This window comes from Galdieria sulphuraria, assembly GCF_000341285.1.
Source record: "Galdieria sulphuraria unplaced genomic scaffold scaf_7, whole genome shotgun sequence".
In the NCBI taxonomy this organism is placed as follows: domain Eukaryota; phylum Rhodophyta; class Bangiophyceae; order Galdieriales; family Galdieriaceae; genus Galdieria; species Galdieria sulphuraria.
In genome coordinates this window covers 206702-233745 of record NW_005178468.1, presented here as the reverse complement: position 1 = coordinate 233745, position 27044 = coordinate 206702, and the positions used below count along the sequence as shown (strand labels likewise).

Below are 27044 nucleotides of genomic sequence, written 5' to 3'. Positions count from 1 at the left end.
GATGGAAGAAACCATGTCCAAGACATCGACGACAAAGAAGAAGAATAAGTCGACTATATCGAGTAAAATAGATAGTATGAGTCTGGACCAACTCTTTGATATTTTACAAGGTAGTGAGGACGTTACCAATTCTAGTCATACGAGAGAAAGAACTAAAGCAGAAGAAGAGGTGTCAAAGGTTTCACAGCCTCCTCTTCAAGTCAACAACAATAATTCGATAGAAGGAGAACAACCTTTTCAAGTGAAGAACAATAACGTAGTTTCTGAAGAGTTTTCCAATCATTTGACTGATATGGACCTCAACGAAAAAGGGGAGATGGAAGAAATTGTATCTTCGTCAGACGTCGCCATTAGAGTTGACAGTGAGTTACTACAAACTTTACAGGAACAAATTGAGCACAAAAAGTGTTCAAGAGCCAATATAACTTGTTTGATTAAGATTTTTCGTGCAGCTTGTACGATTATCGAGTCGAATCAGTTGTCTACGATTGCTTCAACCACTTCCAATGAAGCAAATACCGGCGATAATAAAGCAACTCTTTTGAATAGGAAAGGTCAACTTCATTCACTAGACGATATGCATTTGGTTGAAACTGGGTTTATTTCTCATGGTATTCATTTTATCAACTTGCGAGTTTATCAAAATAGTATGAAGCTATGCTTGGAGCTTATTCCAAAGTCATTGGATCATTTATTAGGAATTGAAGGCTTAGACAAACTGGACAAGATGGCTTTGAATGAACCTAAGAACTTGGAGCACTGGAAGTTTCCATCTTCTAAGAGATGGAAAAGTCTACGATCTCCAATGAAAGTGTTCTTCTATTATCTAAGATTGTTATTAGAAACTGTTTCTAATGAAGGAATGAAGAGGTATTTATTGAAGATTGCCCGAAGATGTTCACCTTATCTACTCAAGTTGGTCCCATTTGCTCGCGCTTGGATCAAAACTGTCGTTTCCACTTGGGCGTATGCAGAAGAGGAAAACACCAGAGGAATGGCATACTTTACTTTATACTGTTGGTCTTTATATGACTCTGAGAAATATTTATCAAGAATATTGAAGAAAATGCAGTCATCTTTTAGGGACGAAATTGGTAAACAAGGAAACCTTCGTAGACTTCCTGTTATTCTATTTGCTGCGAATAGTTTGGTTGATTTGTTTGGAGTGGATATGGGAACTTCTTACTCTTCCATATTTGTTCACTTGCGAGAGCTCGCCATTACTTTGAAACGAGTCATTACTTCGGAAGCAAAGGAATTTCGTCATTTGGTAGAAAATTGGCAGTTTGTCAATCAACTTCGGCTATATGGAATGGTTCTATCTTCGTATCCAGGCAAAGATCAGTTGAGAGCACTTATTTATCCTTATGTCCAAATTGTATTGGGAGTTGTTCAATATTCATATTCACCTCATTCGTTTGGATTGTTATTCCATTGCATTCACTTTCTAAATGATTTAATGAAACAATCCAATCTTTATATTCCTCTTTCAAGTAGTTTGGTTCGTGTGCTTTTTTGTGCCGAATTGAAAAGGAAACCAACTAGTAGTGATGTAAAAGATAAGCCACTGATTTGGAGAACTATTTTAAGAATACCACAACGGCAATTAAATACTAGAGCCTTTCGTGATGGAGTTGTTTCTCAAGTAGTCTATTTACTTGCAGAACATTTTTCAATATTATCTAGAAATGTTGCATTTCCCGAGTTGATTGTTCCAACGATGATTTCTTTGAATGACTTTATGAAGGAAACCAAGGTATCCAAGTTTCGTCAAATCATGAAGGAATTGACACAACAATTGGAAGAGAATGCTAATTTGATTAGGAAACTTCGAAGACAGTCAAATTGTGGGCCAACACAATTGAAAAGTGAAACATTGTGTTCCCCACTTGGGTTTTCTTCTGAAGAAAAGACACCGATGGAAATGTTCTTCGATTTAGAACAACGAAGAGTAATCAAAGAGGAAAAACTTTTAACATCTACCATTATAGACTTGGAGGAACCATGGATTCAATCAAATGCCACTTCATTGAAGGAGGAGAAAAGAATGAAGAGAGAGGAACAGTCATGGGAAAATGGAAAAGATTCAATATCCAACGACGAAGACTTGGTAGAAGAACTGGTTCTTACTGATTAGGAGTATATTCCATCGGGTAGTGCAGTCAAACTCTCGTCAAAGATTTGAACAACTTCAATATTAGCTGCTTGGAAAAGTTTCTTTGCCGCAATATCGATGGAATATTCAGAATGATAAACAACTTTGGAAATGCCTGCTTGAACGATTTTTTTGGCACATGAAAGACAAGGAAATACATTGGAATATAGAGTAGCATTTTTACAACGTTCTCTTCCTGCTTCGATGATTGCGTTCTCTTCCGCGTGAAGACAAAGACATTCATCCAAGTTATGTCCTGCAGTTGTAAAACTATTGCATCGAAGACAACCAGAGTCATTGCAGTTGGTAGTTCCAATAGGAGTTCCATTATATCCAGTCGATACTATTCGATTATCACGAACAACCAATGCTCCTACTCGTCGCTTCATACAGTTACTACGAGTGGCAGCCAAATATGCAATCCTAATAAAGTAAGTATTCCAAGAAGGTCGCAATCTTTCTGGATTTGCTATTCTAATAGAAATAACTTTGTTTCGCAAAACATCCAAAGTATCGTCGTTGAATAACTGAATATCGGCAGAACGCATTAAACTACCAAGTCTCGATAGTTCCCAGTGATGATTTGTTTTGTTCAACTAACAGAAACGTGAAAAATACAAAAGATGACTTGCTTATTCTACATACTTTGTGTTTTCCACAGCTACAAAAACTAGTGTCAACAAGCTCTCGATCGTGTTCCTTCACAAAAGTTTCCAAAGAAGTACAACATAAAACCTCCGAAGCTCTTTTAAACCGTAACCATAGAGGTGCATCTATCGATACGAGAAGAAAGAAAGGACGCTTTCTCAAGAGTGTCAACTATCCAATAAAGTCTTACTACGACTCTCAACAGGAACGAGAAATATACGTTACTTGTTGCCAACAATTCAAAACAACAACAATAAAGCAATCTTTTTTCCAACCTTCCTTTACCAACTTATCAACTACGCCACAGTCAGTTTCATATTTCACAAACTTATGCTCCTCCACAAGTATCTTCACCAAAGTCTTTTTGCCAGCACAAGTAGTTCCAATGATTCCAATAATCATTGATATAAAGAGGCGTTTCTTGAACACACTGTTGAGTACTCTAAACTATAATATTATTTATTCTTCTACATTCTACAACAAGGGAAGATAAGGAAACCTTTTCTGAAAATGAGATAAAAATATATATTTGAGATGAAACTCAACCAAATAAAAGGGAAACAACACTAAACAACAAGTTTCGATATCTTTTTCCCAAAAAACAAAAGAATAGCAACCAGTTCTTCTATTCAATTGAAAACCAAAGACTAGCAAAGTTTCTCTTAAAAAAGAGAATGCAATAAGGGAAGACATGAAGACTTACTCTTCGTCAAAGTCATCTTCGGTTGGTCGAGTAAAGTTTGGAATTCTATGTGGTTTCTCCAACTCACCAGGAAACCCTGAAACACTTTCAGAAACCTTCATAGACTCTTCTCCTGTCTCGTCTTCCCTGTCCATCATATCTTCTTCCATCACAAACCCAATCCATCCATCATTTCATTGAAATCCAAACTTAATGTGTGAGATAAGTCACAAGCATTTTAGTTATATGACTTATACTTAGTTATAAAATACAGGTTATTACTAGTTCAACTTGAACAAGCATAACGAAGCTTCTTTATTGTTATCCTATCGATTTCTTATATAAGATTAATACATATCCATTCCTCCCATGCCACCTGCTCCAGCAGCGCCATGAGAGTTTTCTTCTTCCTTTGGCAACTCAACTACCATACATTCAGTGGTAGTCATTAGACCTGCTACACTTGCAGCTCTTTCCAAGGCTGTACGAACAACCTTTGTTGGGTCAATAATTCCCGCCTGAACCAGGTCACAATACTGATCCTTGGCTGCATCATAACCAATCATATCCTTGGATTGTAATAAACGTTCAACAACTACAGAACCTTCTACACCAGCATTCTTGGCAATAGCTAGAGTAGGTTTCCTTAATGCTCTGCGTACAATATCTATACCAACATTCTGATCAAAGTTCTTTCCTTGAGCATCCTTTAAAGCATCTCGAGAAGCATATAAAAGTGCACTTCCACCACCAGGCACAATTCCTTCTTCAACTGCTGCTCTCGTTGCATTCAACGCATCGTTAATGCGATCCTTCTTCTCATTTACTTCCACTTCAGAAGAACCTCCAACTTTCAAAACTGCAACTCCACCGGATAACTTGGCCAACCTTTCTTGTAACTTTTCCTTTTCATATTCAGAAGAGGACTTGTCAATCATGTCTCGTAACATATCACAACGTTCTTGAATCATTCGTTTGTCTCCTTGACCATCCAAAATAATAGTATCGTCCTTTGAAATGGAAATCTTCTTAGCTTGGCCAAGCATAGACATGTCCACATTCTCCAACTTGACATCCAAGTCATCACTAACCAACTGTCCACCAGTTAATACACAAATGTCTTGTAGATTGGCTTTTCTATTCTCTCCAAATCCAGGAGCCTTGACAGCACAAACTTTGATGCCTCCTCTCAATTTGTTTACTACCAAAGTTGCCAATGCTTCTGACTCCACATCTTCTGCTATGATGAGCAAAGGTCGTTGTGAACGAATAACATTTTCAAGTAAAGGAAGCATAGCATTAACTGAAGATATCTTCTTCTCTACACACAATATAACTGGATTCTCAAATTCACACTTTTGAGTCTTTGCATCAGTAACAAAATAAGGAGAAATATATCCACGATCAAACTTGAGTCCTTCGACTACTTCCAACTCATTCTCTACAGTCTTTCCATCTGAAACAGTAATAGTGCCTTCTCTTCCAACTGCTTCCATAGCTTTGGCAATTAAACTGCCAATTTCTTCGTCTCCATTTGCGGATATTGTGGCAACCTATTCGACTATACTTTGACCAATCCAACTTTATCCAATCCTATAAATACTCACTTGTTGTATCTCTTCTTTAGAGTTGATCTTCCTAGACATGGCTCTTAGCTTCTCTGTCACAGCCTTCACTGCTTGATCAATTCCTCTCTTCACATCCATAGGATTCATTCCAGCAGCTACTGCCTTGATTCCTTCTGCATAAATAGCTCGAGCAAGTACAGTTGCTGTAGTCGTTCCATCTCCAGCAATATCGTTTGTTGCGTTGGCTACTGAACGAACTAACTGAGCTCCCAAATTCATATGCTTATCCTTGAATTCTATGTTCTTAGCCACAGTAACTCCATCTTTGGTAATTTTCGGAGCCCCAAAAGATTGCTCAATGATAACATTTCTACCTTTTGGACCCAAAGTAACCTATACTATGTTTATAGTTGATATCCCTAACAGCTGTCTTTTCTTACCTCCACAGCATCTGCCAGAGAATCAACACCTTTCAACATCAAATTCCTAGCTTCCGTAGCAAATCGAAGATCCTTTCCAGTTGCAAAATTCCTCGTTAGAAATAAACTAGGATACTTGGATGATTCGATTATTGAACGTTTCTCATTGTGACCGATTTTAAGAGCACTGAAAGTGGAGGCTGCTTTCGATTGGACCTGACAATATTTGACGGAAGACGAAATATTCGCTCGTATGTTACATCCTGCAAGTAAATTTCTTGTAGCACTGTAAACGAGTCTGGTTCCTTTCTGCATATGACAATCAAAACCACCTAAACCCACCAACAGTCTAAAACACAACTATAGGAATGGAAATTTTATCGACGGCCTTGATGCAACGGCATTTGCTATTACATCCTCATTTTGGAAGTTTCTAGTTCAATGAGAAATATCAAGAAGAGCTGAATAGAGAAAAGAATGAATGATACAAGTTATAAAAGAAATTTATTTTACATAAACATGAAAATAGTTTGCACTAGTCTATAAAGATTGTTTCCAAGTTTTGGAAAATGAACATTTTGTTGTTTGGAATAGTTTATTAGATTCCATGGCTTTGTTATCGTTTGTTGATGACCAGTGTTGTTTTGGGAAACCTTGTCTTTTAAAAAAGCAATTCCATAAAACCTTGTGGACACGAAAAGCAAGTTGCACTTTGCGTAGAGTTGATAAAGTCAAGTTGTTTTATTACTGTTGTGGCTGTGGTTGTATTCCAAGTGGATCCCGTCCTCTTGTTTCAGTGGTCGTTTCCCAATTGGACACTTGGAAGTCTTCCCATAAGTGTACAGAAGATAGAAATCAAAGTAATAATCGATTGGAAAGGAATACTTTACTGGAGAAATGGAAGGCAACTCTCAAGCGTATAGTCTTTGCGATTGTTCTATGTTTATCAGTGGCGCCTTTTCAAACTACTATGACATACGCAGCTCCCCTTAGGCAGTCGAGGTCATTCATCCATACCAGAAACACTCATGCTAAGAATAATACTCCTTTTTCAGTTTGGTCTTGGAGATATTCACAGTTACTGAAAGCAGTGAAACAAGGGCAAGTGTTGAGAGTAATTTTTTCAGCTGATCAGTCACAGTTGATAGCCATTACGAAAGATGGTGGAAGATACAAGTTACGTGCACTACCACCACATTCTTCCAATCTGATTGCTTATCTTTCTAAACACAAGGTGGATATCGTTATCCTTCCAAAGTATAAGGAGAGTGGACTCGTTTATTTTCTCAAAGGTCTCCTATTTCCGATACCTTTTGTTCTATTGCTTTATTTTTTACAAAAGTCGTTGTTAGGTGGTTCTTTGGCTCCATTTGATCTTCAAAAAGCCAACGCACGAGTTTCATTACGAATGCTTGTCGGTGTAACATTTCAGGATGTAGCAGGTTATGATAGTGTAAAAGTAGAACTTCAAGAAGTAGTTGAATTTGTTCGCAATCCAGAAATATTCTCACAAGTTGGTGCAAAAGTGCCTAGAGGCGTCATTTTGGAGGGTCCTCCTGGAACTGGAAAGACTTTGTTGGCCAGAGCAGTTGCAGGTGAAGCTGGAGTTGCTTTCTTTTCTATTGCAGGTTCAGAATTTGTAGAAATGTTTGTTGGAGTTGGTGCTAGTCGTGTTCGTGACTTATTTGCGCAAGCCAAAAAGAATGCTCCGTGTATTATTTTTATTGATGAAATAGACGCGGTAGGTAGACAACGAGGTGCAGGAGTTGCTGGAGGGAATGATGAAAGAGAACAAACTCTGAATCAGTTATTGACGGAAATGGATGGGTTTGATGAGAATAAGTAAGTTGTAGTCTTTATGAACAATGACTATTTATTCTTATAGAATTACTTTATAGAGGTATTATAGTATTAGCTGCAACCAATCGATCGGATGTGTTGGATAGAGCCTTGTTAAGAGCAGGTCGTTTTGATAGGCGAATTATGATTGAGTTTCCAGATATGAATACAAGAACTGCTATTTTAAAAGTTCATGCAAGAGGAAAAGCTTTGGATAGTTTTATTCATTTAGAAAAGATTGCAAGAAGAACACCAGGATTTTCAGGTGCATCTCTTCAAAATTTAATGAATGAAGCAGCTATTCTGGCAGCACGTCGAGAACATCAACTTATTATGGAAGAAGATTTGGAGGATGCTTTGGATCGAATTCTGTTAGGGCCTGAAAAGAAGCAATTTACTTTTAATGATTATTACAAACGTTTGGTTTCTTATCACGAGGCTGGACATGCCTTAGTAGGAGCGTTATCTCCCAATTATGATCAGGTTCTGAAAATATCTATCATTCCTAGAGGTTCTGCTGGAGGATTAACATTCTTTAGTCCTATCGATGAAAGTAGAATAGAGACTGGTTTATATTCGAGACAATATTTGGAGAGCCAACTAGCTGTTGGTTTAGGAGGTCGAATTGCTGAGGAAATTGTTTTTGGAGAAGATCAAGTCACTACAGGAGCAGCTAATGATTTTCAACATGTGACTAACATTGCACGTCAGATGGTCACCAAGTTTGGGATGTCTTCAGTACTTGGTCCTATGTTTGTGGATCAGTCTTCTAATAGTCATCCATTTTTAGGAAGAGAGTTTGCTTTGAGAAATAATGTTTATTTAAGTGGGGAAACAAAATTATGGATAGACCAAGAAGTAACTCGTTTGGTTGAACAAGCTTATCAAAGAGCCAGAAATGTTCTCGAAAGCAATCGACATGTATTGGACAAATTGGCAAATATGTTAATAGAGAAGGAAACTGTTAGTAGTGAAGAGTTACAAATGTTGCTTTCAGAAAATGATGTTTTCTTGATGGACTATGAAGAACTTGTACAGGACCAAAAGGAAATATCCAACAATTGTAGTAGCAATATTTGGCAAAAATATGATTTTACGCAATCTATTCTAGAAAATGGTAATATACATTCCAAGATAGAGAATGTAAACTGACTGATAATATATTCTCATTGTACATGAATAATAAAACGAGAAGACCATCCCATACTTATTTATAACTGCGGCTTGTAGAAGAATTCTCACCAACTAAAACTTCTTCCATACCTCCCGCTGGAAGAATAGCCTCTGACTGGTATGACTTTTTGGATAAAGGAAGCTAAAAAATGAGTAAGAAGGACACATACTCAATCTTGAGAGAATACTTACTCCCAACTGACGTTTCAGTTGTTGAATCTGTTCCCACTGTGAAGGAATGATAACTTGATTCGCATTTTCTTGCTCTGTTTCGCGGCGATATCTCTTGGAAACTTCTTTTTCAATATACGCAATCATACGCTCATCTTGAACATCTGTCTGTTCTTGTGCAAAGTTATATTTCAAGCCTTCCATGGCTGAGTTTTCCTTTTTTTCTTCTTCTGGAACGTTGTCCACTTTGTTGTCCACCCAATTCAACCAGTTACTCTTCTCTTTCACTTTCTGTGCTTCTCTTAGGACACGTATACGTTCTCTAAAAAGAAAAGCTAGTAACCAACGGAACAAAACAAAATGAGGCTACTTGTTACCTTCTATAAGCGGCTTCTTCTTCATCCTCTTCAGAAGCGTCGTCTATTAGAGAACGTTTACATTTTCTCTTTCTAGCACTATATCTCTTCAGAATCTTTCCCAATTCTTTCTCTTCTTCTTCGTATGAGGCAACCATATCCTTTATTTCTACACTTATAAAAACCGACTATAAGATATCCACCAACTCAACCAACGATCTAACCAATCAGGTAAATGAGGTACCAAATCCATATCTGCTGCAATGCGATGACTACAAGAAAAACTAGAAAATGCAACTGCATTAAGTCCTTGTCCCGGAAATGTACTATCGCCTACACAATATAGTTTTTCAATGCTTGTCCTATTCAGAGGCATTGTTAACAATCCTGGTAGTTTTCTTTTAGGAATGGGTCCATAAGTACCATCCAGCCTGGAAAGAAAACGACGATGAGTTCTTGGAGTACCAACAGTGGTTTGCTGAATGGCACTTGTCAAACCAGGAAAGACTTTCTTCTCTAAACGAGCCAAAATATGGTTGCTGAGAGTTTGTTTCTTTTCTTTATATGCTTCAGGAGATAATCCGGTCCATTCTTCCATCCAACTTGGAGTAAATATATGAAAGATGTGATATCCAACAGGTGCCAATGAAGCATCCAATACAGTTGGAATAGATAAGAATATAGTTCCCTGTGCATCTTTGGCAGTTTCCATTTCTTTCCAACTCTCCAACACAATATGATGACAATCTGTGATAGGATAAGATAGTCGATTCGCATCCACTACAACGTGAATACTTAGAAAACTGGGAGACATTTGATAACTTTCTCTCCATCTTTGTTCCATAACTGGAAGAAAGCCATCAGGTAGCAATTGGTCAAAAGTATTCCAACGAGTAGCATTGGAAACTACATATCGGGAAGTTACAATATGTCGATTCTTAAGTTGAATACCTTTTGTATAAGTCAGCTTTCTTCCAAAAGAGTCTTTCGAATGGTCACAAAGAATGCCAACGACTGGAGCTCCATAATGTATGGAGCCTCCCAGCGACTCCAAACCTTTGACTAAGTTACGAGCAATACTACCAACTCCTCCCTTTGGATAATGAATGCCGCCATAATGACGATCGCCAAAAACCATTCCAGCATTTATCATAGGAGTCTTGTTAGCATCAACAACAGACCAACAATAACATTCTAAGTCAATAAATGCTAAAACAACAGGATCCGATATATATTTTCTAGCAATATCTCCAGTATTCAATGGTAAATATTTGGCCAGTCCCAAACAAGCCAAAGGATTCTCTCGAAATACTCGAAACAAATAATAGGGTTCCTCCAAAGATAGAAGCTCAATCGAATTCAAACAATGAAATACTTTCCAACATTCATCATAAAAGTTTTCAATTCCTTGTCTTTCTGAATTGCAGACTTCAACTAAACAAAAGCAAAGAAACAAGTTACATACCATGCGGAAAATGTGTTTGTAGCTCTTCCAGAAACTGTTCATAATTTCTATGTACTCGGATATCAATATTATCAGGTAAGTGATAGTGTATCTGAACAGGGTCTGGAATAGTCTCCAATTCTATTCCAACTGCAGCAAGCGCTCGTGTCAAAGTATTGGTAGTTCCTTTGTTACCCAAACCAAATATCATACTGGCACCAACGTCAAAAGTAAATCCATTCTTCGTAAAATAACCCGAGCTACCTCCAGGAATAAGATACTTTTCAAATACTGACACTCGAACTCCTTTTTTGGCAAGTTGGGTTGCAGTTACCAATCCTCCTATTCCTGAACCAATAATAGCCACATCTGTCTCGTTGGGTAAGGAAACAGCAAGTAGCACTATTTTTCTTTTAGAGAAATTTCGTTTGGAACTTTGTTTCCAGTGATAAGCTGAAAACCAATCATACTTGACAGGCAACTTATCACTACGCAACCAAAAAGCTTTGCTACAACAGCTTTTACAATGAAAGTTTCTCCTAAATGAGCTACAAATAATAAAAGCATTCATCATTATCACAATCTTCAAAATGATCCTAAATATTGTAGCATTCATTTCATTATCGATGCACTGCACTTTTATCTACTCATCGACAGGCTTCTTATACAAGCAATACGCATCCACTTTATGCAAACATATTCGTAAGAGTATATATACTGTCAGCCTTATAAGACAAAGAAGCTTTTTGGAAGGCATACCAGAATATCGTGCGACTAGATTTTTGGGACTTCCAGTCAGAGTGTCTTGTACGAATACTGCACACTCACTGAAGGCTTCTAATCATACCAACGAAACTCAATCCAAAGAATCAAATACTCAAAAAGTTCCGCTTAAAAGAGGTGAAGAGTTGGAACTAAGAATACAAAGTTTGGTTTCTGGTGGAGACGGTATATCTCGTATAGGAAGATATGTCGTTATGGTACCACACTCCGTCCCAGGACAACTAGTCAAAGTTGTTGTTGGACGTGTGAGAAGTTCCTATGCCAACGCCAAAGTTACTCAAGTTGTCGAACACTCACCTTATGAAGTAGAACCTTTGTGCAAACACTTTGGGCAATTTGGTTGTGGTGGTTGCAAGTTCCAACATATTTCATATGAAAAGCAACTGGAACAAAAATATCAGCAAGTACTTTGGCACTTTGAAAGTTTATTGACTCGTTTGAATCATACTGTGGAGAATGTTATGAAGCCAATCGTTGGCTCTCCTATTATATTTGGATATCGAAATAAGATGGTGAGTTATGATCAACCCTCGCAGTAGTAAATAATATAGTATTAGGAATTTAGTTTCGGTACTAGGCGTTGGATTCCTGGCGACCATTTGTCTGAAAGCGAGAGAGTTTCGCTAGTCATAGAAGAGAATAAATTGAGGAGACAGGAAGCAGTGTTTGAAACAAATGAAGGAAACTTTGTGTTGGGTTTAAAACCGTCTGGACATTTTGATAAAGTTTTGCCAATAGAATATTGTCACATACAGGAGACCATAGCCAACGATATAATGAAATTGGTTCAGAAGCGAACGAGTGAAATGCATACCACTGCCTATGATGTTTATTCTCACCAAGGCTTTTTGAGAAACTTGGTAATTAGAACAGCACATAATGAACAGAATGAAACGGAAGTTATGGTCAATTTCGTAACGTCTTTTGGTGAAGATTCCAACCGACTAAAGCCACTTGCACTGGAATTGGGAAGGCAATTTCCTTGTATTAGATCTATTGTGCAGAACTTTACGACATCCAAAGGTGGTGCATCAAAGGGTGAGGAGGAACAAGTATTGTACGGTTGTAATTATATTCAACACTATATATTGGGACGAACCTTGAGATTTACGGCCAATTGTTTCTTTCAAACGAATCCAATGCAAACAGAGAAACTATATCAACTTGTACGAGAAGCTGCCCATTTGAAAATGGAAGATGTCTTATTAGATCTCTTTTGTGGAATTGGAAGCATAGGATTGTGTCTCGCAGCAGATTGTAAATACGTTTATGGTATCGATGTGGTTGAAGAAGCCATCCAAATGGCAAAAGTCAATGCGGAAATCAATGGAGTAGGAAATGCAGAATTTATCCTCGCGAATCTTGAAAAGTCTTCCTTACAAGATCCTGAAGTTCAAAGACTCTTTCACAGAAATGGTATATTGTCTCCAAATGTTGTCATCGTCGATCCTCCTCGAGGAGGTTTGCATCCAACATTGATAAAATGGCTTAGATGGCTCAAACCAAAGAGAATAGTGTATGTAAGTTGCAACCCTGCAACCCAAGTAAGAGACTTGGAAAGTTTGTGTCTTGTACAAAGATATCGACTAGTAAGTGTACAGCCTGTGGATATGTTCCCACACACTCCACATATGGAATGCATTGTTGTTTTAGAAAGACTATAAACATTGGATCATCAATAATGCTTTACAAATTCTTCCAGAAGATGAACACTATCCATATACAAAAAGAATTTGGAATGAGTATCTTGTTTTCCATTGCAAGGTGATAATGAAAACGACTCTTCAGCTCTATTCTTACGTCTTCTCCTTCGAAAACTGCCAATTGACTTTGTTACATTACAAGAGTCCAATGATTGCGAACAATCTTTACCAAAAGGAGGAAAGGAGGAGTATCCCATTCCTAGACGACTCGCTCGTTCTTCTCTTTCTAAAATATTTGCTGGTTCAACAAAACTATTTGAGATATCATCACTTGATGGACTCAGACCTCGCGAATAATAATAATAATGTTGTTGTAAGCCAAGAGTTATCTGATAAAAACCAGTGCAATTGGTCATATCATATTTTAGTACAGAAATACTGTTCAAGTTTCGCTCAAGTAACCAAACTGCTTCTTGACTTAATGGACATCCACGGAGATTAAGATAGGATAAATGCGATAAGGAATATAAAGATAAGAGCGCTCGATTGGTAACGTTGCGACAATTCTTCAAATTGAGACTTTCTAAATTGATAAGTTCACCAATAATGGTACAAAGGTCGTCAGTCACAAAATGACAACTGCTCAAATTCAAATGTTGCAAGGCGTTCTTCAAAGAAATCAAAAAGTCAAATTTGAATGGTTTCGATACCTCACAATGAGACAACTTTAAATGTCTCAAACAGCCAAAATCTGTAAATGCTTTGAAGTCATCACCGTCAATGCGACATTTTGACAACAATAAAGTCTCCAGTTTAGGGAATAGACAGGCAACACTCGTCAAGAAGTCTTTTCCCAGTGTGCCCCCTTCTTCAATTACTAAGGTTTTTAGAGGCAGTCTTATTAAACAAGTTTGGCGAGAAATCTTTTGCAAACATAGATAACAGTAACGAACCTTTTAAGAAAATTTTGGTAAGATAGACTCCAAGAATTCTTCGTCAATTGAGGATTGTTAGAAATATCTAAAACTTTCAAGTGCTCTACGTTATTCAAAATATGACTAGTAATTTTTTCACTACATAGGATACAAGATGATATATCAAGCTCCGATATCCTTTTCAAAAGGTCTTTTATACGTAAAATTCCATAGTCACTAACGCTCGTTCCTCCAAGTTTCAACATAGAAAGTGAGGATAACTTCTCAAGCCAAGAAATTCCTCTGTCCGTCACATATCGACAGTCTGTCAAGTTCAAACTTTCTAATTGAGGAAATGAATCGCTTATTGCTTGAAGAACCTCCCAATTTCTCAATAAAAATGCACTTCTAGATAGTTCTTTCTTACCTCATCGTCAACACAATGCAGATATCTCAACTGCAACCGTTTCATATTCTTGGAAAGTTTTCTCAACGATACTGAAAATTGAGACCCCACTAAATTTGAACAACGAGTTAAATGGAGATTCTCTAAATGAGGCATAAATATATCAGCAAGAGATGCAATCCCATCTGCACTGATACAAGTTCCAGAAAGACAAAGATGACGAATCTGAGAGCACTTTTGAAGATATTTCAAACCATTATCATCAATCTTGACGCATTCATAGAGTTCCAAGGTCTCCAAACTCGTCAAATTTCCAATATGTTCTAGAGCTCTATTGTCAACCCTAGCGCAGTTACGTAGTTTTAAATGCTTTAAATTCTTCAGGCTGCCAATGTGCAATAATGCATCGGAAGTAATCCGAGAGCAACTTGAAAGGTTTAAAAACTCCAAACGCTTCAAGTAAAAAAGTTGTTCCAACCCACTTCCAGAAATTTTATCGCAACAAGCAATACTCAGACTCTTCAAACAGGGAATGTCACGAATGTATGACAACGATATGTTTCCAAGCGAGGAACAATGATCAAGAACCAAGGTTTCCAAACTTCTAAAGTAGCTAAGAGCTTCCATTCCTACGTTTGAAAGTTGACTACAACCGGAAAGGTCCAATAGTTTCAGTGAACAAGTCAAGGGGGAGTCTTTATGCAAGTCTTCTTGTGAAGAAGTTAACTTATACAAACCTTCATCAGTCAAGTGTACACAAAAAGATAGTACAAGCGCTTCAAGCAAAAAAGTGGAAATAGGGCTCATCCAATCATCACTCACTCTTCCCGCCTGACTGCTCAAATTAAGCTGTTGAAACTCAGTTCCTTCCAACCTAAGCACGAATGATACACAATAAGGGCTTCCTAGAGCATCTATACTCTTACCATTGGAGAACCCGAAAAGACAGTTTTCTGTCCGTTGAGAACTTTTCCACAAGGATATTCAAGAGGTCCTTTGGGAGTCTCTCAACGAACTCTCTATGAATATTCTCCCATTCAAAGACAATAACGTTCAAACATATGGTTTGAAGAGAAGCAACAATTTTCATATGAGTTGTTTACTTGGAGTGTCATAGATTCCCAAAAGGAATCTCTTCAATCATGTACAATGGAATAGCGTTCCGTAGTCAATAATTTTTCAAAAGAAAACTTATATTCCGATTCATCAGAAGAACCTCTTACTGACTCTATTCCAATGTCACCATATATTTCATTACTTATAAAAGATACTTGAACAGGAAAGAAGCTGGTAGCTGCAGCAGGTTCTGTAACAAACTCCAGAGATCCTTGAGGCTTATCCTTATCTATAATCGACACATTCCATTCCACCATTCCTGAACGAGAGTTGAAAGTAAATTCTCCATCCACACCTCGTAGCTTTGGTGTACTTGCACTCTTAGGCACTGGAATATGAATAGCCACGTTTTCCAATTCCCGAATAGCAACAAGTTCATATTCTATAATAACGACGGTCTCTGTTGACGATTCTGCAGGCCAACAATTAATAGAAAGCGGAATCATTTTCTCTTCAGAACTTGTTAAACGCCATCTTAAAATACTCAGTGGACTTCCTACAGGAAAACCACGTGATGCGTCTCTAAGACCTAAGACTTGTGAAGACGTCCAAAGATTCTTATCAATATTCGGATGAGTACGAACTTGAAATGCTTCCATATCTCCAAGCTTTGTATGAATACGAATAGAAGCTTTTGCCGAATCTGATACTTGCAATATCAGGTTGCCCTTGATTTCAAAGCTGTGAATCACGCCATCTCTATTCATTTCCAAAACAATATCTTCCTGAGCAACAAAATGCACAGCTTCTTGTAAGACTGGACTTTTCATGTTGATATTAAGATTGCGATTCTTTCTTTCTTCAGAAAAAATTCCTGTTTGGGAGTTGGAACTTTTCACTAGTTCGCCTTCTTTCTGTAATGCTTCCAAAACAGCATCTTGCTTTCGATTGCCACCCAAACTTAAGCCTTTCCCACCAATACCGGCAGACACGACCTTACTGCTTTCAACAGCAGCCGAAGACTGCAAACTTTTACTATCCAAATTTCCATAGTTAGACATACCAGTAAAAGTGAATCCCGTCTCTGGCATAGCCATCGAGGCTTGATAGGTTTCTGCGGATATTCCTCCAAACGAACGGCCTTGGAGACGTCCAAAATCCGAACCCAATTTGTGCAGCTTTTCTCTTTCCGACTTTTCTCGACTGAGACTTTCTGCTCGTCTCTTGGCAACTTCTTTGGCTTCCAACATCTTTGACTCTTTGATCATGTTGGCTAATTTCTCTTCGTGACTGAACATTTCCGTCAAAGCATGCACTTGTTGAACATCGACGCTTTCACGCAAACCACCCCAGTCAACAACTTCATCAAAGGCAGCTATCAATTCGAAGGCGGCTTCAACAATACTTTCCTCATCAAGACTTGCATAGATGGGCAGATACTCCGGAATAAGTTTGCAAATCAAACGAAGCGTTTCGAGATCTTCCACCACGTTGCTCCCTTTGGTAGTTATTATGACCACATACAAGGACTCCAAGGGTTGATACAGATATCGCACGCTTTCGGTTTCAACATAAGTGTGTTGTTTACTACTGCCTATAAGCCTTGGAAACGCCGACAACAAGCTTTCTACTCGGATCCGACTTATTTCAACAAACTGCCGGGACAATAAAACTAAAACACAAAAATTTAGAACTAGAATAGACAATAGGGTAATGATTTCCGAATATATTAAAACCGTCAGAGGTCTTGGTGGTAATCAAGAAAGAAACTCTTCAAAGCGGTCTTTCCGCTCCGCCAGTGAACAGTTGTTATCATTCGGGGAAGAATGAATTCTTTTACAGAGTAGCTTTTCACGTACCTTTTCCACTTCTATTCAATATTGAAACGGATATAATAGTCATAAAACCCAATAGGCAAACAAAACAAGCAACCCCTCAATCAACAGTAATAATAAATTTTAATGAAATCCATGAAAGCCTATTTCACAGACTAAAATTAGATACTTTGAAAACGCCATATAGTGTATTCGATATAACATTGGTCATTATAGAATATACGAAAAATGTCTGTAAAAGCTGCCAAATCAAAATGAAACAACTCTCAAATGAAAGTCCATATCAACTTCTCTTCTCTCAATATAAGATATGATGTGAATACATTCTTTCATACACAACTTAAGATACTTTCATTGAAGCATCTTTCAGTTCCACAAGTCTTCGAACAACCAGACTGGCAACTGCTCGAGGAGAAAACTTCGATAAAATCTCTTTCCTTGCTTGCAATGCTATTTTCTTTGCTGCTGATGGGTTTGTAAATACCCAACGCATTAAACTGCGAAATTGCTGTTCAGAGGGCTTGGCCCAAAGTTGGTTTCGAAATGAAGCTGCAGAAATTTCCAATTCATCCTTATATAACTCTGCAAAACCCGGACCTTCTGAGTAGGTCACAATTTCTTCAACTGGAATAGGAAAGCCAGTCTTCGCATTGAGATATTCTGTTTGACCACTCCAATTGGTTGCAATCACAGGCGTTCCACAGGCCATTGCTTCCATTATAGGACGTCCCCAACCTTCGCCTCTCGTTGGAAGGACGAATGCGTCAACTGAGACATACAAAGTAGCCAAATTCAACATGTCCTTTTTGCTCGACTCAAGAACTTCAAGTCGAGGAAGATTCGAAGCGACAATATTATTCTTCTTTAAAAATTTGGTGACACGCTGTTTGATTTCATTAGCTGATAAACCTTTGCCTCGAGTCAACAGAATCAAACACACATCATCTCGCTCCGAAAACTCTTGCATATATGCTTTCAGTAATATATCCACACCCTTACGAACCTCCCATTTGAAGATAGACAGAAAGACAAAGCGATTCGCACAATCACCGAGAAGAGATACTCTCTGTGGAATAGGCAACTTCCCAAAGCTTTCCTGATCAATTGGTTGAGGAATAACTCTTATCTTCCTCTTCACAACGCCATTACTGGAAAACGTTTTCTTATGGAACTGCGAAGGAACCCAGATTTCGTCAACAGTATCATTCAGCAACTTGACCCATTTTTCAGGAACTCCGGTGGTTTCGAACATGGCTCTACCAACTTTGAATTTTGCCGCTTTGCATAAACCACACTTTTCCAAGGGAGAAACCCAATCGGGTGGAACTGAATGAAGCACTAGAAAGTCTACTTTCTCTTCAGACGACACTTTTTTGGAAGAACAAGCCTTGCCACACCATAAACTCTGGAGCAGGTTCGATCTTTCATCACTCAAGACCTTGGCTTTCTTGTCCCACGGTTCTGTACCTATATGCCACAGACGAAGTTTTACTGGATAAGATAATAAACCCTGTACAAAACTCCACGCTTCTGAGCCAAAACCTGTTTGTGACTATGTCGTTTCAATACTGGTGACACCAAAAAATATATAGTTCAGATACAAACCTCAAACTCTGAGGCCCACAGCAATGACAGAAGAGGTTTAGCTATACTCTGTTTTCTGTCTTCTTCTTGTGAACGGAAACTTTTTTCAAACGCAAAAGTCAAATAAAAGACAGTTAGAAAGCAAAAGATAAGCTTCAAAACAGTTCCGCCAGCGCCCTTGGATGACCAAAAATGGCGCATTTTTTAAACCGTCCCAGTCAACGTATATGTATATTATTACCGAACAAAAAATGAGCCCGAGATTCGTAACTTTGGATTGATATGTAGATAATCCATTCTTTAAATTGTTGCAACGCGTAATTGATTATCAAATGATATAATAACATTGAAGAAATAGGAATAATATGACAAATATCTTTCATGTCATATCAAATAGCAAAAGCCTAGAATGTTCTGCAACCCACGAAATTTTGTGTGGAAATCCGTAGCACGATTTATTGATTGATTGGCGTAGAGCTCAAAGTGCACAAAGGACGACAGAAAAGCTATCGATATGAAGGCAGGTTTTCTATCTATTGGAAGCTGCGGAGCTTACAACTCAGTGATGTCCAAAAAGTATCACTGTAGTTGTTCTTGCTCTTCGTTTCCCCAGGACAAGCACTTCAACAGAACAGGTTTCTCCGTGAACAAGACGCAGATCGGCGGAAAAGCTTCGTCATTCTTCTCTACAACTGTTCAGAACCAGTCGACACTAAAACACGCCCCGAAATCTCGTCCACTACAAGTATTTATGGGTCCAAAACAAATTGTATTCAGAGAAGATTCACGAAATGCTCTGGCAAGAGGAATCAACGCTGTTGCTGATGCTGTTCGTATTACTTTAGGTCCCAAAGGTCGTAATGTCGTGTTGGAACGTTCTTATGGTGCCCCTCAAGTAGTCAACGATGGTGTCACTATTGCAAGAGATATTTCGCTCTCAGATCCTTTGGAAAATACTGGGGCACGCCTAGTGGTAGAAGTTGCATCCAAAACAGATCAAAAGGCTGGAGATGGAACAACTACTTCAGCTGTTTTGACTCAAGCTATTGTGAATCAAGGCCTAAAGATTGTGTCTTCTGGTGCTAATGCGATGTCTGTTCGTCGAGGTATTACGAAGACTGCGGAATATATCGTATCAGAAATAAGAAAGGTTGCAAAACCGCTTCGAGGTCAAGAAGACATCCGAGCTATTGCAACGATTGCATCTGGAGGTGATGAAACCATCGGTGCCAATATTGCCGAAGCATATTCTAGAGTGGGTGAGAATGGCTCGACTACAGTTGAAGAATCACAAAGTTTAATGGATGAAGTCGAGGTAACGGAAGGTATGGAGTTAGATAGAGGTTTCATATCGCCCTACTTTGTGAAAGATCAAGAACGTCAAGTGGCAGAGTTGACACGTCCACGGGTTCTTGTTACAGATAGTAAGATTTCTGTCGTTCAAGAACTGGTGCCTTTGCTGGAAAGTCTCGTGAAGTCCAAGGAACCACTTTTGATTATTTGTGACGATTTGACAGGAGAGGCGTTATCGACTTTGGTAGTTAACAAAATGCGAGGAGTCTTGGATGTTGCAGCTATTAAAGCACCAGGATTTGGTGACCGTAGGAAAGCATATCTTCAAGATATTGCAATCCTTACTGGTGCAACATACGTTACAGAAGAGTTGGGTTTCACTTTAGACCAAGTAACTCTGGATATGTTAGGACGAGCCGAACGTGTCGTAGTAGGAAAGGAACTGACTACCATTATTTCAACCGGAGAGCATCAAGAGGGAGTAAAGAAACGGATTGCACAAATTCGAAAAGAGATTGAAGATACGGATTCTCAGTTCGATAGGGAAAAGGGAGAGGAACGTATTGCTCGTCTAGGTGGTGGAATTGCACGAATCAAGGTTGGGGCTGCAACTGAAACGGAACTGAAAGACAAAAAGTTGCGATATGAAGATGCACTCAATTCAACAAAGTGTGCATTAGAAGAAGGTATTGTTCCTGGTGGTGGTACCTTACTTGCATTTCTTGCACAAAAAGTGCCAGACTTTGAAAAAACATTACATGATGAAGATGAGAGACTAGGAGCACAAATTGTGGGTCGAGCTTTAGAAGCGCCGTTAGTTCAAATTGCGATGAATGCTGGAAAGGAAGGCTACGTTGTTCTTAATGAGGTGCGTAAAAAGGAACTCGGTTGGGGATGGAATGCTGCAACTGATGAGTATGTCAACTTGTTGGATGCAGGAATCGTAGATCCTGCAAAGGTTGTTTGTTGGGCATTGGAGAATGCTGCCTCCATTGCTTCCATGGTATTGACAACCGAAGCTCTAGTAGTTGAAATTCCCGAGAAGAAAAAGAATCCTCCTGCTGGGGATGGAATGGGAGATTTACCGGGAGAAAGCTACATGTAATAGTGGCCGTATCCTAATATAGAAATAAAACATTCCGTGTTGTTTTGCCAAATAGTTACACAAGTTGGCTTTCAAATATCATTCCATTGCACTTGGAGTTATTCTGCCGATGAATTTGAATTACTCAACACATGAAGGGATCCTTTCACATCTCCAAGTATGATGCGTTCCATATCTTTCAATAATAACATTGTTGTCAAACTATCATTCGAGGATAGATCACGACTGGAAACAATGTTTAAGCACTCTACACCTTTTTTGGTTTCTATAATCTTCATTTCATGTGCGCAAAGTAAGCCAAGATACACACCCGAAGAATCAAAACAACACTTTCGACCTTCAACAACATTCCAATTTCTTACAGGAGTGCCTGGTTTACGAAGATCCCACAAGTCAATGCGGTTATTGTTCATCGACGCCATATGGTAGCCGTTTTCTGAAAAACTCAATGAACATATCTTACTAGTATCCTCAAATGAAGACCTTTCACAAAGACTTAATGCCACTTTCATTTCTCTTATATCCCAAATATTCAATTCACCACTGTTGAAGCCAGTTCCTAGAATAAGACCATCCGGATGAATCGCAATAGATGCAATGCCAGTTGGTCCTTTGGTGGTTCGACTCAAACAGTCACCAGTTTCCAGGTCATGAAACGCCCAAGTACAATCTTCAGAGGCCGTTCCAAAATAAGATAAACAAGGATGAAGAAAAATTTGAGTAACAACGCCTTCATGAATATTCACAGTGTTGAAAGCCTTCGGTTTCGGTTTGTCGCCATCTTCCCAATGCCAAACTACTGCTGTCTTATCCATACTACTAGTAATCAGTATATTCTCATTGGGATGCACGACTAGATCGGTCAACGGAGCCTTATGTGCAGAAAAACTGGTAAGTGTCTTTTCTGTATCTAATGTGAAGAATTTAACTGTTTTGTCTTTTCCGGCGCTAAATAATAAGCAGGAGTCCTCCCGCGACTGAGCAAGTGCTACGATTTCCTTTTCCTTTCCGGTATGCACTTTGAAAAGCTTCTCTTCTCTGAAAGATTCCAGTTTTTCTTTTGAAAGTAGAGAAGGTGACACTTTTCTATTTTTTCGATAAGCAATAAGCTCTTGTGAGGTTTTGTCAAATTGCTCCAAAACTTGAGGAGGAAGTAGATCAACTCCTGTATCTTCAACTTCCATACTACAGTCTTTCTCAGTATTAGTGACTTTGTTGACTTGTTCAGCTGCTTCCTCATTATTCAAAGCACCGTTGGCCGTTGTTCCTGTATTTGCAGTTCCCTGTTTCGCTACTTCCAAAGCTTCATCTCTTTCTTTCAATAGCCGAGCAATAACACGCTTCGCAGCATCATTCTCATAAAGCGTTTGTGCTAATTGTTGCTTGGTATCGTGCAACTGTTTTTTTAATTGGTACAGTTCCGACACAACAGAATCCCACTCGCTCTGAAACAACGAAAGCAAACCTGGTATACTAGTTGCACTCGAGGTCCTTGGTCGAACAACAACATTTTCCTGAACAGCTATCAAATCGTCTTCCGTCAAGTCTTCGCCAGATACAGGACACTTTCCTGTCGTTTGAATGTGCTTTAGTATAAGTCGTTTCTCAAAAAGGTGTCCACTCTTCTTGGACACTACCGGTTCGTCGGGAACAACTCCGGAAACTTTACAAAAGATAATGAGAAACAAAACAGTACAAAGGAAGGTCACTCACTTGCACAATACATATGAGGCAAACAAACAAACCAGGCGACCAATCTAACAATACTTTATTATCAATTGATGACTAACAAATAATTTACTCTCCTTTAAATTGCGGTTTACGTTTCTCAGCGAAAGCACGCAAGGCTTCTCTACGATCTTTAGTTGGTATGACTCTTGCGTAACTAGCATCTTCGAACTCGAGACCTCTCAAAAGGTCAACCTATAAAACGTTATTTCTGAGCAAACTTCAGCTCGTTAGAATTGTTCCGACTTGCCTGGCTTCCATTTCGAATAGCTTGCTTAGCAAGTCTAAGAGCAACAGGTCCCGTTTGAAGCATATCCTTGGCTAGACTCAGAGCACAGGAGAAAGCAGTTTCTTCGCCTTGAGCTATTCTTTCCACAAGTCCAATTTTCATTGCTTCATCTGCTTTTAATCTAGCTCCTGTGTAAACAAGTTCCTTTGCCTTCCCAATACCAACTAATCTAGGAAGTCGTTGAGTTCCTCCTGCTCCAGGTAGGATGGCAAGTGTCGTTTCAGGTAGTCCCAGCACTGCATTTTTCCCTGCCACTCGTAAATCACAAGCAAGTGCCAACTCAGTACCACCACCCAGAGCAAATCCATCGACTACGGCAATAGTTGGCATAGGCACAGCTTCTAAACGAGTAAACGTTGACCGAAGATATCGTACAAAGGGCAAAGTCTCTTCATCGCTCATTTCTGCTCTCTCTTTCAAATCGGCACCCGCACAGAAGACATTGTCGACACAGGAACGAACCAAAGCCACTTGTACAGCTTTTGGAGATGAGTATTCTAACTGCGATATGACGTTGTTTAAATCAGACAAAAAAACTCTTCCTAAAGCATTCTTCTTTGCTGGTCTATTTAGGTTTATCACTGCTATTCCCTTGTATTCACCTTCGAGTTCTTCAATATAAACTTCTTTATTTGGTTTCTCGATACTAATAGTGCACAAAGGTCTTATCAATCTTGCAAAAGGAAATACAAGTGAAGATACTTTTGTACAATGAATAGTCAATCGACCCACAAGAGGATGCATTATGAATTGCTACAGAAAGAAAAAGAATTTCGACTTTTTAATTATGAAAGAATGCTCTTGCGATATTCTTGACCTATCTTCTTCACTTCCTTATTCTTTCTTCGGAGCAGTCTTTTCTGTTTCTTCTGAGATGGTTTACTGCTTGCTTCACGTGCTTCTTTCAAGAGTATTCTGCTATAAGGATTGAGTTTGAACATTTCATTCTTATTCTTCAGTGGATTCTTCTTTTTAGTAGAAGTTCGTTTTTGAATGATCTTGGGACGCAAAACCGATTGTACTTCATCCGAATTGATAATACGATTGATGTCACAATTTGTCAAAATTGACTTTGGAAGCGTGTAGTCTTTCTTTTGTTGTGAAGGTTGGGTAAAGGTTCCAAATATTTCATCCAACTTCTCAAAGGCTGACTTTGTCCAAATACAGAATCTACCCAAGTGACCTCCAGGAGCTAACTGTAACAAGTTAAGCGAGTCCATACGACAAAGTTCCACTCCAGGCAAGTTTCTAAACGCCTTTACTATTCCTTCATCTTTCTCATAGATAATCAAAGGACCCCTCCGTTGAGTGTACCTCCGATTTCTCAACTTCCCTTTACCTGCCCTCAATTTCTTACTCTCCTTTACTTTGATTACGTCTTCATATGCCCCAATCTTCTCCAGAAGCGCAACAGCAGCCTTTGTCTTTTTCATGGTTTGGGCTTGATCCCCAATAACAAGTGGCACCTCCGATACTCGTTCGATTCGATGTCCTCTGGCCATTACCAAAGAAGTCAAAGCACTTGCCGCCAGTGCAGAAGCGACTGCATATCTTTTTTCGTTCTTTGTGATCTTTCGGTGCCATCTTCTCCAGATCTTGGTTGGCGCAAAACGACGACCGCCTCGACACATGTTTCCAAAAGCTCCCTGACCAGCTCTATGAGTTCCTCCACCAGGTACTCTTGGAATACGTGCTACTGCACGACCAGTGCCCCAAGACTCTGCAGAAGACTGCATGCCAGCTTTGGTGCTAACGGCATATGGCTGTCTCTTGTTGAGCGCCATTCTCGTATGTACTGAACGGACCACATCTGAACGTATCGGCGCAGTAAATACTGCTGGTAAGGCCACTTCACCTTCTGTTCCTTCACCTTCCACAGAAAAAACGGAAACCAGTGGGCGTGCAACCGCAACGCTAACCATGAAGAATAAATGATTAGTATAACGATCCACTTGGCCCCGACGACGCAAATGAAAAATAAGTTTTATCTTATAGCATTTTGAAGAAAATGATCAATGACAGAGATCTTCTACTTTATTTAAGAGATAAAAGTGGTAATTCTCATAACAACAAACGTTCCATCACTGCTTAAACTATAGGAAAATCAAACTATATACGAAATTGCCAATGAATGATAATATAATAACATATCCTCAACCTTTTATTTTGAGGGTGCTTCAAATTCATCAAAATCGATTATCGTTTGTTTTGCCCTTCAAAAGGAAAGCCCCAGAATGGTTTTATTCGACTTGATAAGCAAGCTAATAGAAAAAATACGAGCTCCCACAGAAGAAGAGGCGGATCAAGAAGCCAAAGATAGAATCTATAGACGCTACGAGCAAAGTGAATTGGTGCGTTTCATGTGGAGCTCTCCTTTGAAGTCTCGAAATTGGTGGAAGTCTGATGTGTTTCAAGAAAACTACAAACAACTTTGTGAAAGACATAGGCAGCGTCTCAAGACTCCCGCAGAGCGAACGATAGAGGATATGGAACAGATGTAGTAAAGCTTTTATATGTACAGACCTATTATTAGCACGGTAAAAAGAGTCAATACTGTTCCTTGGGATTGGTTGAAAGCATTCGTTTTCCACTTTTCTACTTGCAATAGAGTCAATTATGAAAGAATTTTATTGTATTTATACTGTTGGGCTTCGTGTAGTAACAAAAATTTTAGAAAAACTGTTCTTTTGTGGTAGTTTTCCAAGTCCTTGAGAAATCTACTTTCACTATCGTAGCAAGTTTTGTTTTCGAGAAAAAGTCTTCTTCACGTTGGAAGTTTTTGTTTCGTCAAACCAATTATCCACAGGGTCCCAAATAGGCAAAGACTGAGGTTCTAGTAACGGTACGGCATCCTTCAAATGCTTCTCAACAAACTCTCCGCCTTTCTTTGTTCCTTTCTCTTCGTCATCTATTGAACGCCTTTCTTCTATTTTGCCACTTTCTCCTTCTATGAAAACATTTTCGCTTAAAGGAGTTCTTGTTATTCTCTTTCGTCGTTTCACAGGCTCTTTCACAACATTTCTCTTTGTATAGGGACAAAAATTTGAACTATTGTTTGTTTTTGGGTCTAAGTTCTCCACATTTCTTGAGCAAGCACTTGAAGAAGCTCGTTTGGCGTTTCGAGTCGTTACCATTGGCTAAGTATTCCTCAAATCCCAATATTCCACCTTCATTTATCATTGAAGCTCCTATCTATCTATGCAGGTCGTACGTCTTGAGACAGCTCAATGTCAACCTTGTTACTCCAAGACAGAAGTTTTAACCATTCATAAAATAGAAGAATATCTTACACAGGTGAATTATTTTCCCTGTTTATACTGGAACAACGTTGAAAGCTAGAGTTTTCGGTAGATTCCCGGGTGGCAGTTGGATACGAGTAAACAAGACAGTCCTAGATTACGGAGAACTTTCACTGGAAAAGATTTCAACCACTGTGAGTATATTATAAGGTTTCTTTCATTCTAATAATTTCTTTGTAGGTGTCGACATGGTTTGTAAGATACGAAACGTTGCTCAAGTATGTTGAAGTTTTTGGGTCCTTGCAATTTTGTCTTACATTCTGTGCGATATGTTTAATAGAAAGAAAACCATCATCCAGAAATCCACTTGACAAGTTTCAACCGTTTGGAAGTGGTTATTCAAACCTTTGCAGTTAATAACTTAACTATAAATGACTTTATCCTCGCAGCCAAAATAACTACTTGTCTTTCTACCTAGAGGATATTTCAAGTTGGATGTAAAGGAGCTATTTAAGTACAATACTATTCCATCTCATAAGATATCCATAGCTAGAAAGATCTCGTTGACAACTTGTCTATTCATTATTTGGCCACCAACCAAAAGGCCAATTCGCCTCATGTCGCTTCTTCCTTAGACACGACTCCATTTCTATTCTTTCCAAAGTTCGACACGTGTGACTTGTAGTATTTCCAGTGATTTACTTGATGTATTGT

At 38.8% G+C, this 27044-nt stretch overlaps 16 protein-coding genes across 16 annotated transcripts; 5 read left to right on the top strand and 11 right to left on the bottom strand.

Moving 5' to 3' along the window:
- The first annotated feature begins 5 nt into the window (after window positions 1–5).
- Window positions 6–2810, top strand: Gasu_12890 (uncharacterized protein). Its single transcript, XM_005708082.1, has one exon. It carries the CDS (start codon window positions 14–16, stop codon window positions 2135–2137), a length of 2124 nt encoding a protein of 707 aa, XP_005708139.1. The 5' UTR covers window positions 6–13; the 3' UTR covers window positions 2138–2810.
- On the bottom strand, window positions 1585–3215 carry Gasu_12880 (dCMP deaminase). Its single transcript, XM_005708081.1, has 3 exons — window positions 3029–3215; window positions 2801–2974; window positions 1585–2751 (listed from the first exon to the last, which is right to left on the bottom strand). The coding sequence occupies exons 1-3, from the start codon at window positions 3203–3205 to the stop codon at window positions 2134–2136; spliced, it is 969 nt and encodes a 322-aa protein (XP_005708138.1). The 5' UTR covers window positions 3206–3215; the 3' UTR covers window positions 1585–2133.
- A 539-nt stretch (window positions 3216–3754) lies between these two features.
- Window positions 3755–5935, bottom strand: Gasu_12870 (chaperonin GroEL). The gene is made up of 3 exons (XM_005708080.1): window positions 5494–5935; window positions 5093–5446; window positions 3755–5038 (listed from the first exon to the last, which is right to left on the bottom strand). Exons 1-3 carry the CDS (start codon window positions 5785–5787, stop codon window positions 3833–3835), a joined length of 1854 nt encoding a protein of 617 aa, XP_005708137.1. The 5' UTR covers window positions 5788–5935; the 3' UTR covers window positions 3755–3832.
- A 120-nt stretch (window positions 5936–6055) lies between these two features.
- Gasu_12860 (AAA-type ATPase) lies at window positions 6056–8489 on the top strand. The gene is made up of 2 exons (XM_005708079.1): window positions 6056–7314; window positions 7371–8489. Exons 1-2 carry the CDS (start codon window positions 6080–6082, stop codon window positions 8461–8463), a joined length of 2328 nt encoding a protein of 775 aa, XP_005708136.1. The 5' UTR covers window positions 6056–6079; the 3' UTR covers window positions 8464–8489.
- Window positions 8490–8494: 5 nt separating this feature from the next.
- Window positions 8495–9285, bottom strand: Gasu_12850 (uncharacterized protein). The gene is made up of 3 exons (XM_005708078.1): window positions 9033–9285; window positions 8677–8977; window positions 8495–8626 (listed from the first exon to the last, which is right to left on the bottom strand). Exons 1-3 carry the CDS (start codon window positions 9167–9169, stop codon window positions 8519–8521), a joined length of 546 nt encoding a protein of 181 aa, XP_005708135.1. The 5' UTR covers window positions 9170–9285; the 3' UTR covers window positions 8495–8518.
- Window positions 9286–9294: 9 nt separating this feature from the next.
- Gasu_12840 (carotenoid isomerase) lies at window positions 9295–11035 on the bottom strand. The gene is made up of 3 exons (XM_005708077.1): window positions 10477–11035; window positions 9435–10427; window positions 9295–9373 (listed from the first exon to the last, which is right to left on the bottom strand). The coding sequence occupies exons 1-3, from the start codon at window positions 11027–11029 to the stop codon at window positions 9345–9347; spliced, it is 1575 nt and encodes a 524-aa protein (XP_005708134.1). The 5' UTR covers window positions 11030–11035; the 3' UTR covers window positions 9295–9344.
- A 10-nt stretch (window positions 11036–11045) lies between these two features.
- Gasu_12830 (RNA methyltransferase family protein) lies at window positions 11046–12860 on the top strand. The gene is made up of 3 exons (XM_005708076.1): window positions 11046–11750; window positions 11796–12782; window positions 12829–12860. The coding sequence occupies exons 1-3, from the start codon at window positions 11082–11084 to the stop codon at window positions 12829–12831; spliced, it is 1659 nt and encodes a 552-aa protein (XP_005708133.1). The 5' UTR covers window positions 11046–11081; the 3' UTR covers window positions 12832–12860.
- Window positions 12861–12864: 4 nt separating this feature from the next.
- Gasu_12820 (F-box and leucine-rich repeat protein GRR1) lies at window positions 12865–15295 on the bottom strand. Its single transcript, XM_005708075.1, has 4 exons — window positions 15128–15295; window positions 14223–15075; window positions 13835–14175; window positions 12865–13778 (listed from the first exon to the last, which is right to left on the bottom strand). The coding sequence occupies exons 1-4, from the start codon at window positions 15289–15291 to the stop codon at window positions 12914–12916; spliced, it is 2223 nt and encodes a 740-aa protein (XP_005708132.1). The 5' UTR covers window positions 15292–15295; the 3' UTR covers window positions 12865–12913.
- A 9-nt stretch (window positions 15296–15304) lies between these two features.
- Gasu_12810 (uncharacterized protein) lies at window positions 15305–17195 on the bottom strand. Its single transcript, XM_005708074.1, has 2 exons — window positions 17117–17195; window positions 15305–16929 (listed from the first exon to the last, which is right to left on the bottom strand). Exons 1-2 carry the CDS (start codon window positions 17157–17159, stop codon window positions 15338–15340), a joined length of 1635 nt encoding a protein of 544 aa, XP_005708131.1. The 5' UTR covers window positions 17160–17195; the 3' UTR covers window positions 15305–15337.
- A 4-nt stretch (window positions 17196–17199) lies between these two features.
- Window positions 17200–18895, bottom strand: Gasu_12800 (glycosyl transferase family 1). The gene is made up of 2 exons (XM_005708073.1): window positions 18698–18895; window positions 17200–18644 (listed from the first exon to the last, which is right to left on the bottom strand). Exons 1-2 carry the CDS (start codon window positions 18875–18877, stop codon window positions 17433–17435), a joined length of 1392 nt encoding a protein of 463 aa, XP_005708130.1. The 5' UTR covers window positions 18878–18895; the 3' UTR covers window positions 17200–17432.
- Window positions 18896–19095: 200 nt separating this feature from the next.
- On the top strand, window positions 19096–21140 carry Gasu_12790 (chaperonin GroEL). The gene has a single exon (XM_005708072.1). The coding sequence runs from the start codon at window positions 19191–19193 to the stop codon at window positions 21072–21074; it is 1884 nt and encodes a 627-aa protein (XP_005708129.1). The 5' UTR covers window positions 19096–19190; the 3' UTR covers window positions 21075–21140.
- Window positions 21141–21144: 4 nt separating this feature from the next.
- Window positions 21145–22805, bottom strand: Gasu_12780 (nucleotide binding / ubiquitin-protein ligase). The gene is made up of 2 exons (XM_005708071.1): window positions 22788–22805; window positions 21145–22737 (listed from the first exon to the last, which is right to left on the bottom strand). The coding sequence occupies exons 1-2, from the start codon at window positions 22798–22800 to the stop codon at window positions 21173–21175; spliced, it is 1578 nt and encodes a 525-aa protein (XP_005708128.1). The 5' UTR covers window positions 22801–22805; the 3' UTR covers window positions 21145–21172.
- Window positions 22806–22814: 9 nt separating this feature from the next.
- Window positions 22815–23845, bottom strand: Gasu_12770 (enoyl-CoA hydratase). Its single transcript, XM_005708070.1, has 2 exons — window positions 23053–23845; window positions 22815–22997 (listed from the first exon to the last, which is right to left on the bottom strand). The coding sequence occupies exons 1-2, from the start codon at window positions 23833–23835 to the stop codon at window positions 22872–22874; spliced, it is 909 nt and encodes a 302-aa protein (XP_005708127.1). The 5' UTR covers window positions 23836–23845; the 3' UTR covers window positions 22815–22871.
- Window positions 23846–23854: 9 nt separating this feature from the next.
- Window positions 23855–25075, bottom strand: Gasu_12760 (60S ribosomal protein L4). Its single transcript, XM_005708069.1, has one exon. It carries the CDS (start codon window positions 25011–25013, stop codon window positions 23877–23879), a length of 1137 nt encoding a protein of 378 aa, XP_005708126.1. The 5' UTR covers window positions 25014–25075; the 3' UTR covers window positions 23855–23876.
- A 161-nt stretch (window positions 25076–25236) lies between these two features.
- Window positions 25237–26265, bottom strand: Gasu_12750 (uncharacterized protein). Its single transcript, XM_005708068.1, has one exon. It carries the CDS (start codon window positions 26223–26225, stop codon window positions 25818–25820), a length of 408 nt encoding a protein of 135 aa, XP_005708125.1. The 5' UTR covers window positions 26226–26265; the 3' UTR covers window positions 25237–25817.
- Window positions 26266–26275: 10 nt separating this feature from the next.
- Window positions 26276–26900, top strand: Gasu_12740 (4a-hydroxytetrahydrobiopterin dehydratase). The gene is made up of 4 exons (XM_005708067.1): window positions 26276–26385; window positions 26443–26524; window positions 26571–26608; window positions 26671–26900. Exons 1-4 carry the CDS (start codon window positions 26290–26292, stop codon window positions 26806–26808), a joined length of 354 nt encoding a protein of 117 aa, XP_005708124.1. The 5' UTR covers window positions 26276–26289; the 3' UTR covers window positions 26809–26900.
- Window positions 26901–27044: the final 144 nt, after the last annotated feature.

Bases quoted from the DNA above. Each gene is read 5' to 3' on its own strand.
- Gasu_12760 (XM_005708069.1), bottom strand. From the start codon at position 25,013: ATGGTTAGCGTTGCGGTTGCACGCCCACTGGTTTCCGTTTTTTCTGTG.
- Gasu_12890 (XM_005708082.1), top strand. From the start codon at position 14: ATGTCCAAGACATCGACGACAAAGAAGAAGAATAAGTCGACTATATCG.
- Gasu_12750 (XM_005708068.1), bottom strand. From the start codon at position 26,225: ATGGTAACGACTCGAAACGCCAAACGAGCTTCTTCAAGTGCTTGCTCA.
- Gasu_12740 (XM_005708067.1), top strand. From the start codon at position 26,290: ATGCAGGTCGTACGTCTTGAGACAGCTCAATGTCAACCTTGTTACTCC. The intron at 26,386-26,442 runs GTGAATTATTTT...AGTTTTCGGTAG, and splicing joins TAGAAGAATATCTTACACAG to ATTCCCGGGTGGCAGTTGGA. The intron at 26,525-26,570 runs GTGAGTATATTA...ATTTCTTTGTAG, and splicing joins TGGAAAAGATTTCAACCACT to GTGTCGACATGGTTTGTAAG.
- Gasu_12880 (XM_005708081.1), bottom strand. From the start codon at position 3,205: ATGATTATTGGAATCATTGGAACTACTTGTGCTGGCAAAAAGACTTTG. The intron at 2,975-3,028 runs GTAACGTATATT...TTTATTGGATAG, and splicing joins TTTTGAATTGTTGGCAACAA to TTGACACTCTTGAGAAAGCG. The intron at 2,752-2,800 runs GTATGTAGAATA...CGTTTCTGTTAG, and splicing joins GTAGCTGTGGAAAACACAAA to TTGAACAAAACAAATCATCA.
- Gasu_12810 (XM_005708074.1), bottom strand. From the start codon at position 17,159: ATGACTATTATATCCGTTTCAATATTGAATAGAAGTGGAAAAG. The intron at 16,930-17,116 runs GTACGTGAAAAG...TTTGTGTTTTAG, and splicing joins ATTGAATAGAAGTGGAAAAG to TTTTATTGTCCCGGCAGTTT.
- Gasu_12850 (XM_005708078.1), bottom strand. From the start codon at position 9,169: ATGGTTGCCTCATACGAAGAAGAAGAGAAAGAATTGGGAAAGATTCTG. The intron at 8,978-9,032 runs GTAACAAGTAGC...TTTTCTTTTTAG, and splicing joins GAAGAAGCCGCTTATAGAAG to AGAACGTATACGTGTCCTAA. The intron at 8,627-8,676 runs GTAAGTATTCTC...CTCATTTTTTAG, and splicing joins AACTGAAACGTCAGTTGGGA to CTTCCTTTATCCAAAAAGTC.
- Gasu_12800 (XM_005708073.1), bottom strand. From the start codon at position 18,877: ATGCGCCATTTTTGGTCATCCAAGGGCGCTGGCGGAACTGTTTTGAAG. The intron at 18,645-18,697 runs GTTTGTATCTGA...GAAACGACATAG, and splicing joins TGTGGGCCTCAGAGTTTGAG to TCACAAACAGGTTTTGGCTC.
- Gasu_12870 (XM_005708080.1), bottom strand. From the start codon at position 5,787: ATGCAGAAAGGAACCAGACTCGTTTACAGTGCTACAAGAAATTTACTT. The intron at 5,447-5,493 runs GTAAGAAAAGAC...AACATAGTATAG, and splicing joins CTCTGGCAGATGCTGTGGAG to GTTACTTTGGGTCCAAAAGG. The intron at 5,039-5,092 runs GTGAGTATTTAT...ATAGTCGAATAG, and splicing joins CTAAAGAAGAGATACAACAA to GTTGCCACAATATCCGCAAA.
- Gasu_12830 (XM_005708076.1), top strand. From the start codon at position 11,082: ATGCACTGCACTTTTATCTACTCATCGACAGGCTTCTTATACAAGCAA. The intron at 11,751-11,795 runs GTGAGTTATGAT...ATATAGTATTAG, and splicing joins TTGGATATCGAAATAAGATG to GAATTTAGTTTCGGTACTAG.
- Gasu_12840 (XM_005708077.1), bottom strand. From the start codon at position 11,029: ATGATGAATGCTTTTATTATTTGTAGCTCATTTAGGAGAAACTTTCAT. The intron at 10,428-10,476 runs GTATGTAACTTG...TCTGCAATTCAG, and splicing joins ACAAACACATTTTCCGCATG to AAAGACAAGGAATTGAAAAC. The intron at 9,374-9,434 runs GTACTTATGGAC...GCCTCTGAATAG, and splicing joins TTTTCTTTCCAGGCTGGATG to GACAAGCATTGAAAAACTAT.
- Gasu_12790 (XM_005708072.1), top strand. From the start codon at position 19,191: ATGAAGGCAGGTTTTCTATCTATTGGAAGCTGCGGAGCTTACAACTCA.
- Gasu_12770 (XM_005708070.1), bottom strand. From the start codon at position 23,835: ATGCATCCTCTTGTGGGTCGATTGACTATTCATTGTACAAAAGTATCT. The intron at 22,998-23,052 runs GCAAGTCGGAAC...AACGTTTTATAG, and splicing joins CTATTCGAAATGGAAGCCAG to GTTGACCTTTTGAGAGGTCT.
- Gasu_12820 (XM_005708075.1), bottom strand. From the start codon at position 15,291: ATGAAAATTGTTGCTTCTCTTCAAACCATATGTTTGAACGTTATTGTC. The intron at 15,076-15,127 runs GTAAGAGTATAG...ATTCGTGCTTAG, and splicing joins TCTTTTCGGGTTCTCCAATG to GTTGGAAGGAACTGAGTTTC. The intron at 14,176-14,222 runs GTAAGAAAGAAC...AGAAATTGGGAG, and splicing joins TGCATTGTGTTGACGATGAG to GTTCTTCAAGCAATAAGCGA.
- Gasu_12860 (XM_005708079.1), top strand. From the start codon at position 6,080: ATGGCTTTGTTATCGTTTGTTGATGACCAGTGTTGTTTTGGGAAACCT. The intron at 7,315-7,370 runs GTAAGTTGTAGT...ATTACTTTATAG, and splicing joins GATGGGTTTGATGAGAATAA to AGGTATTATAGTATTAGCTG.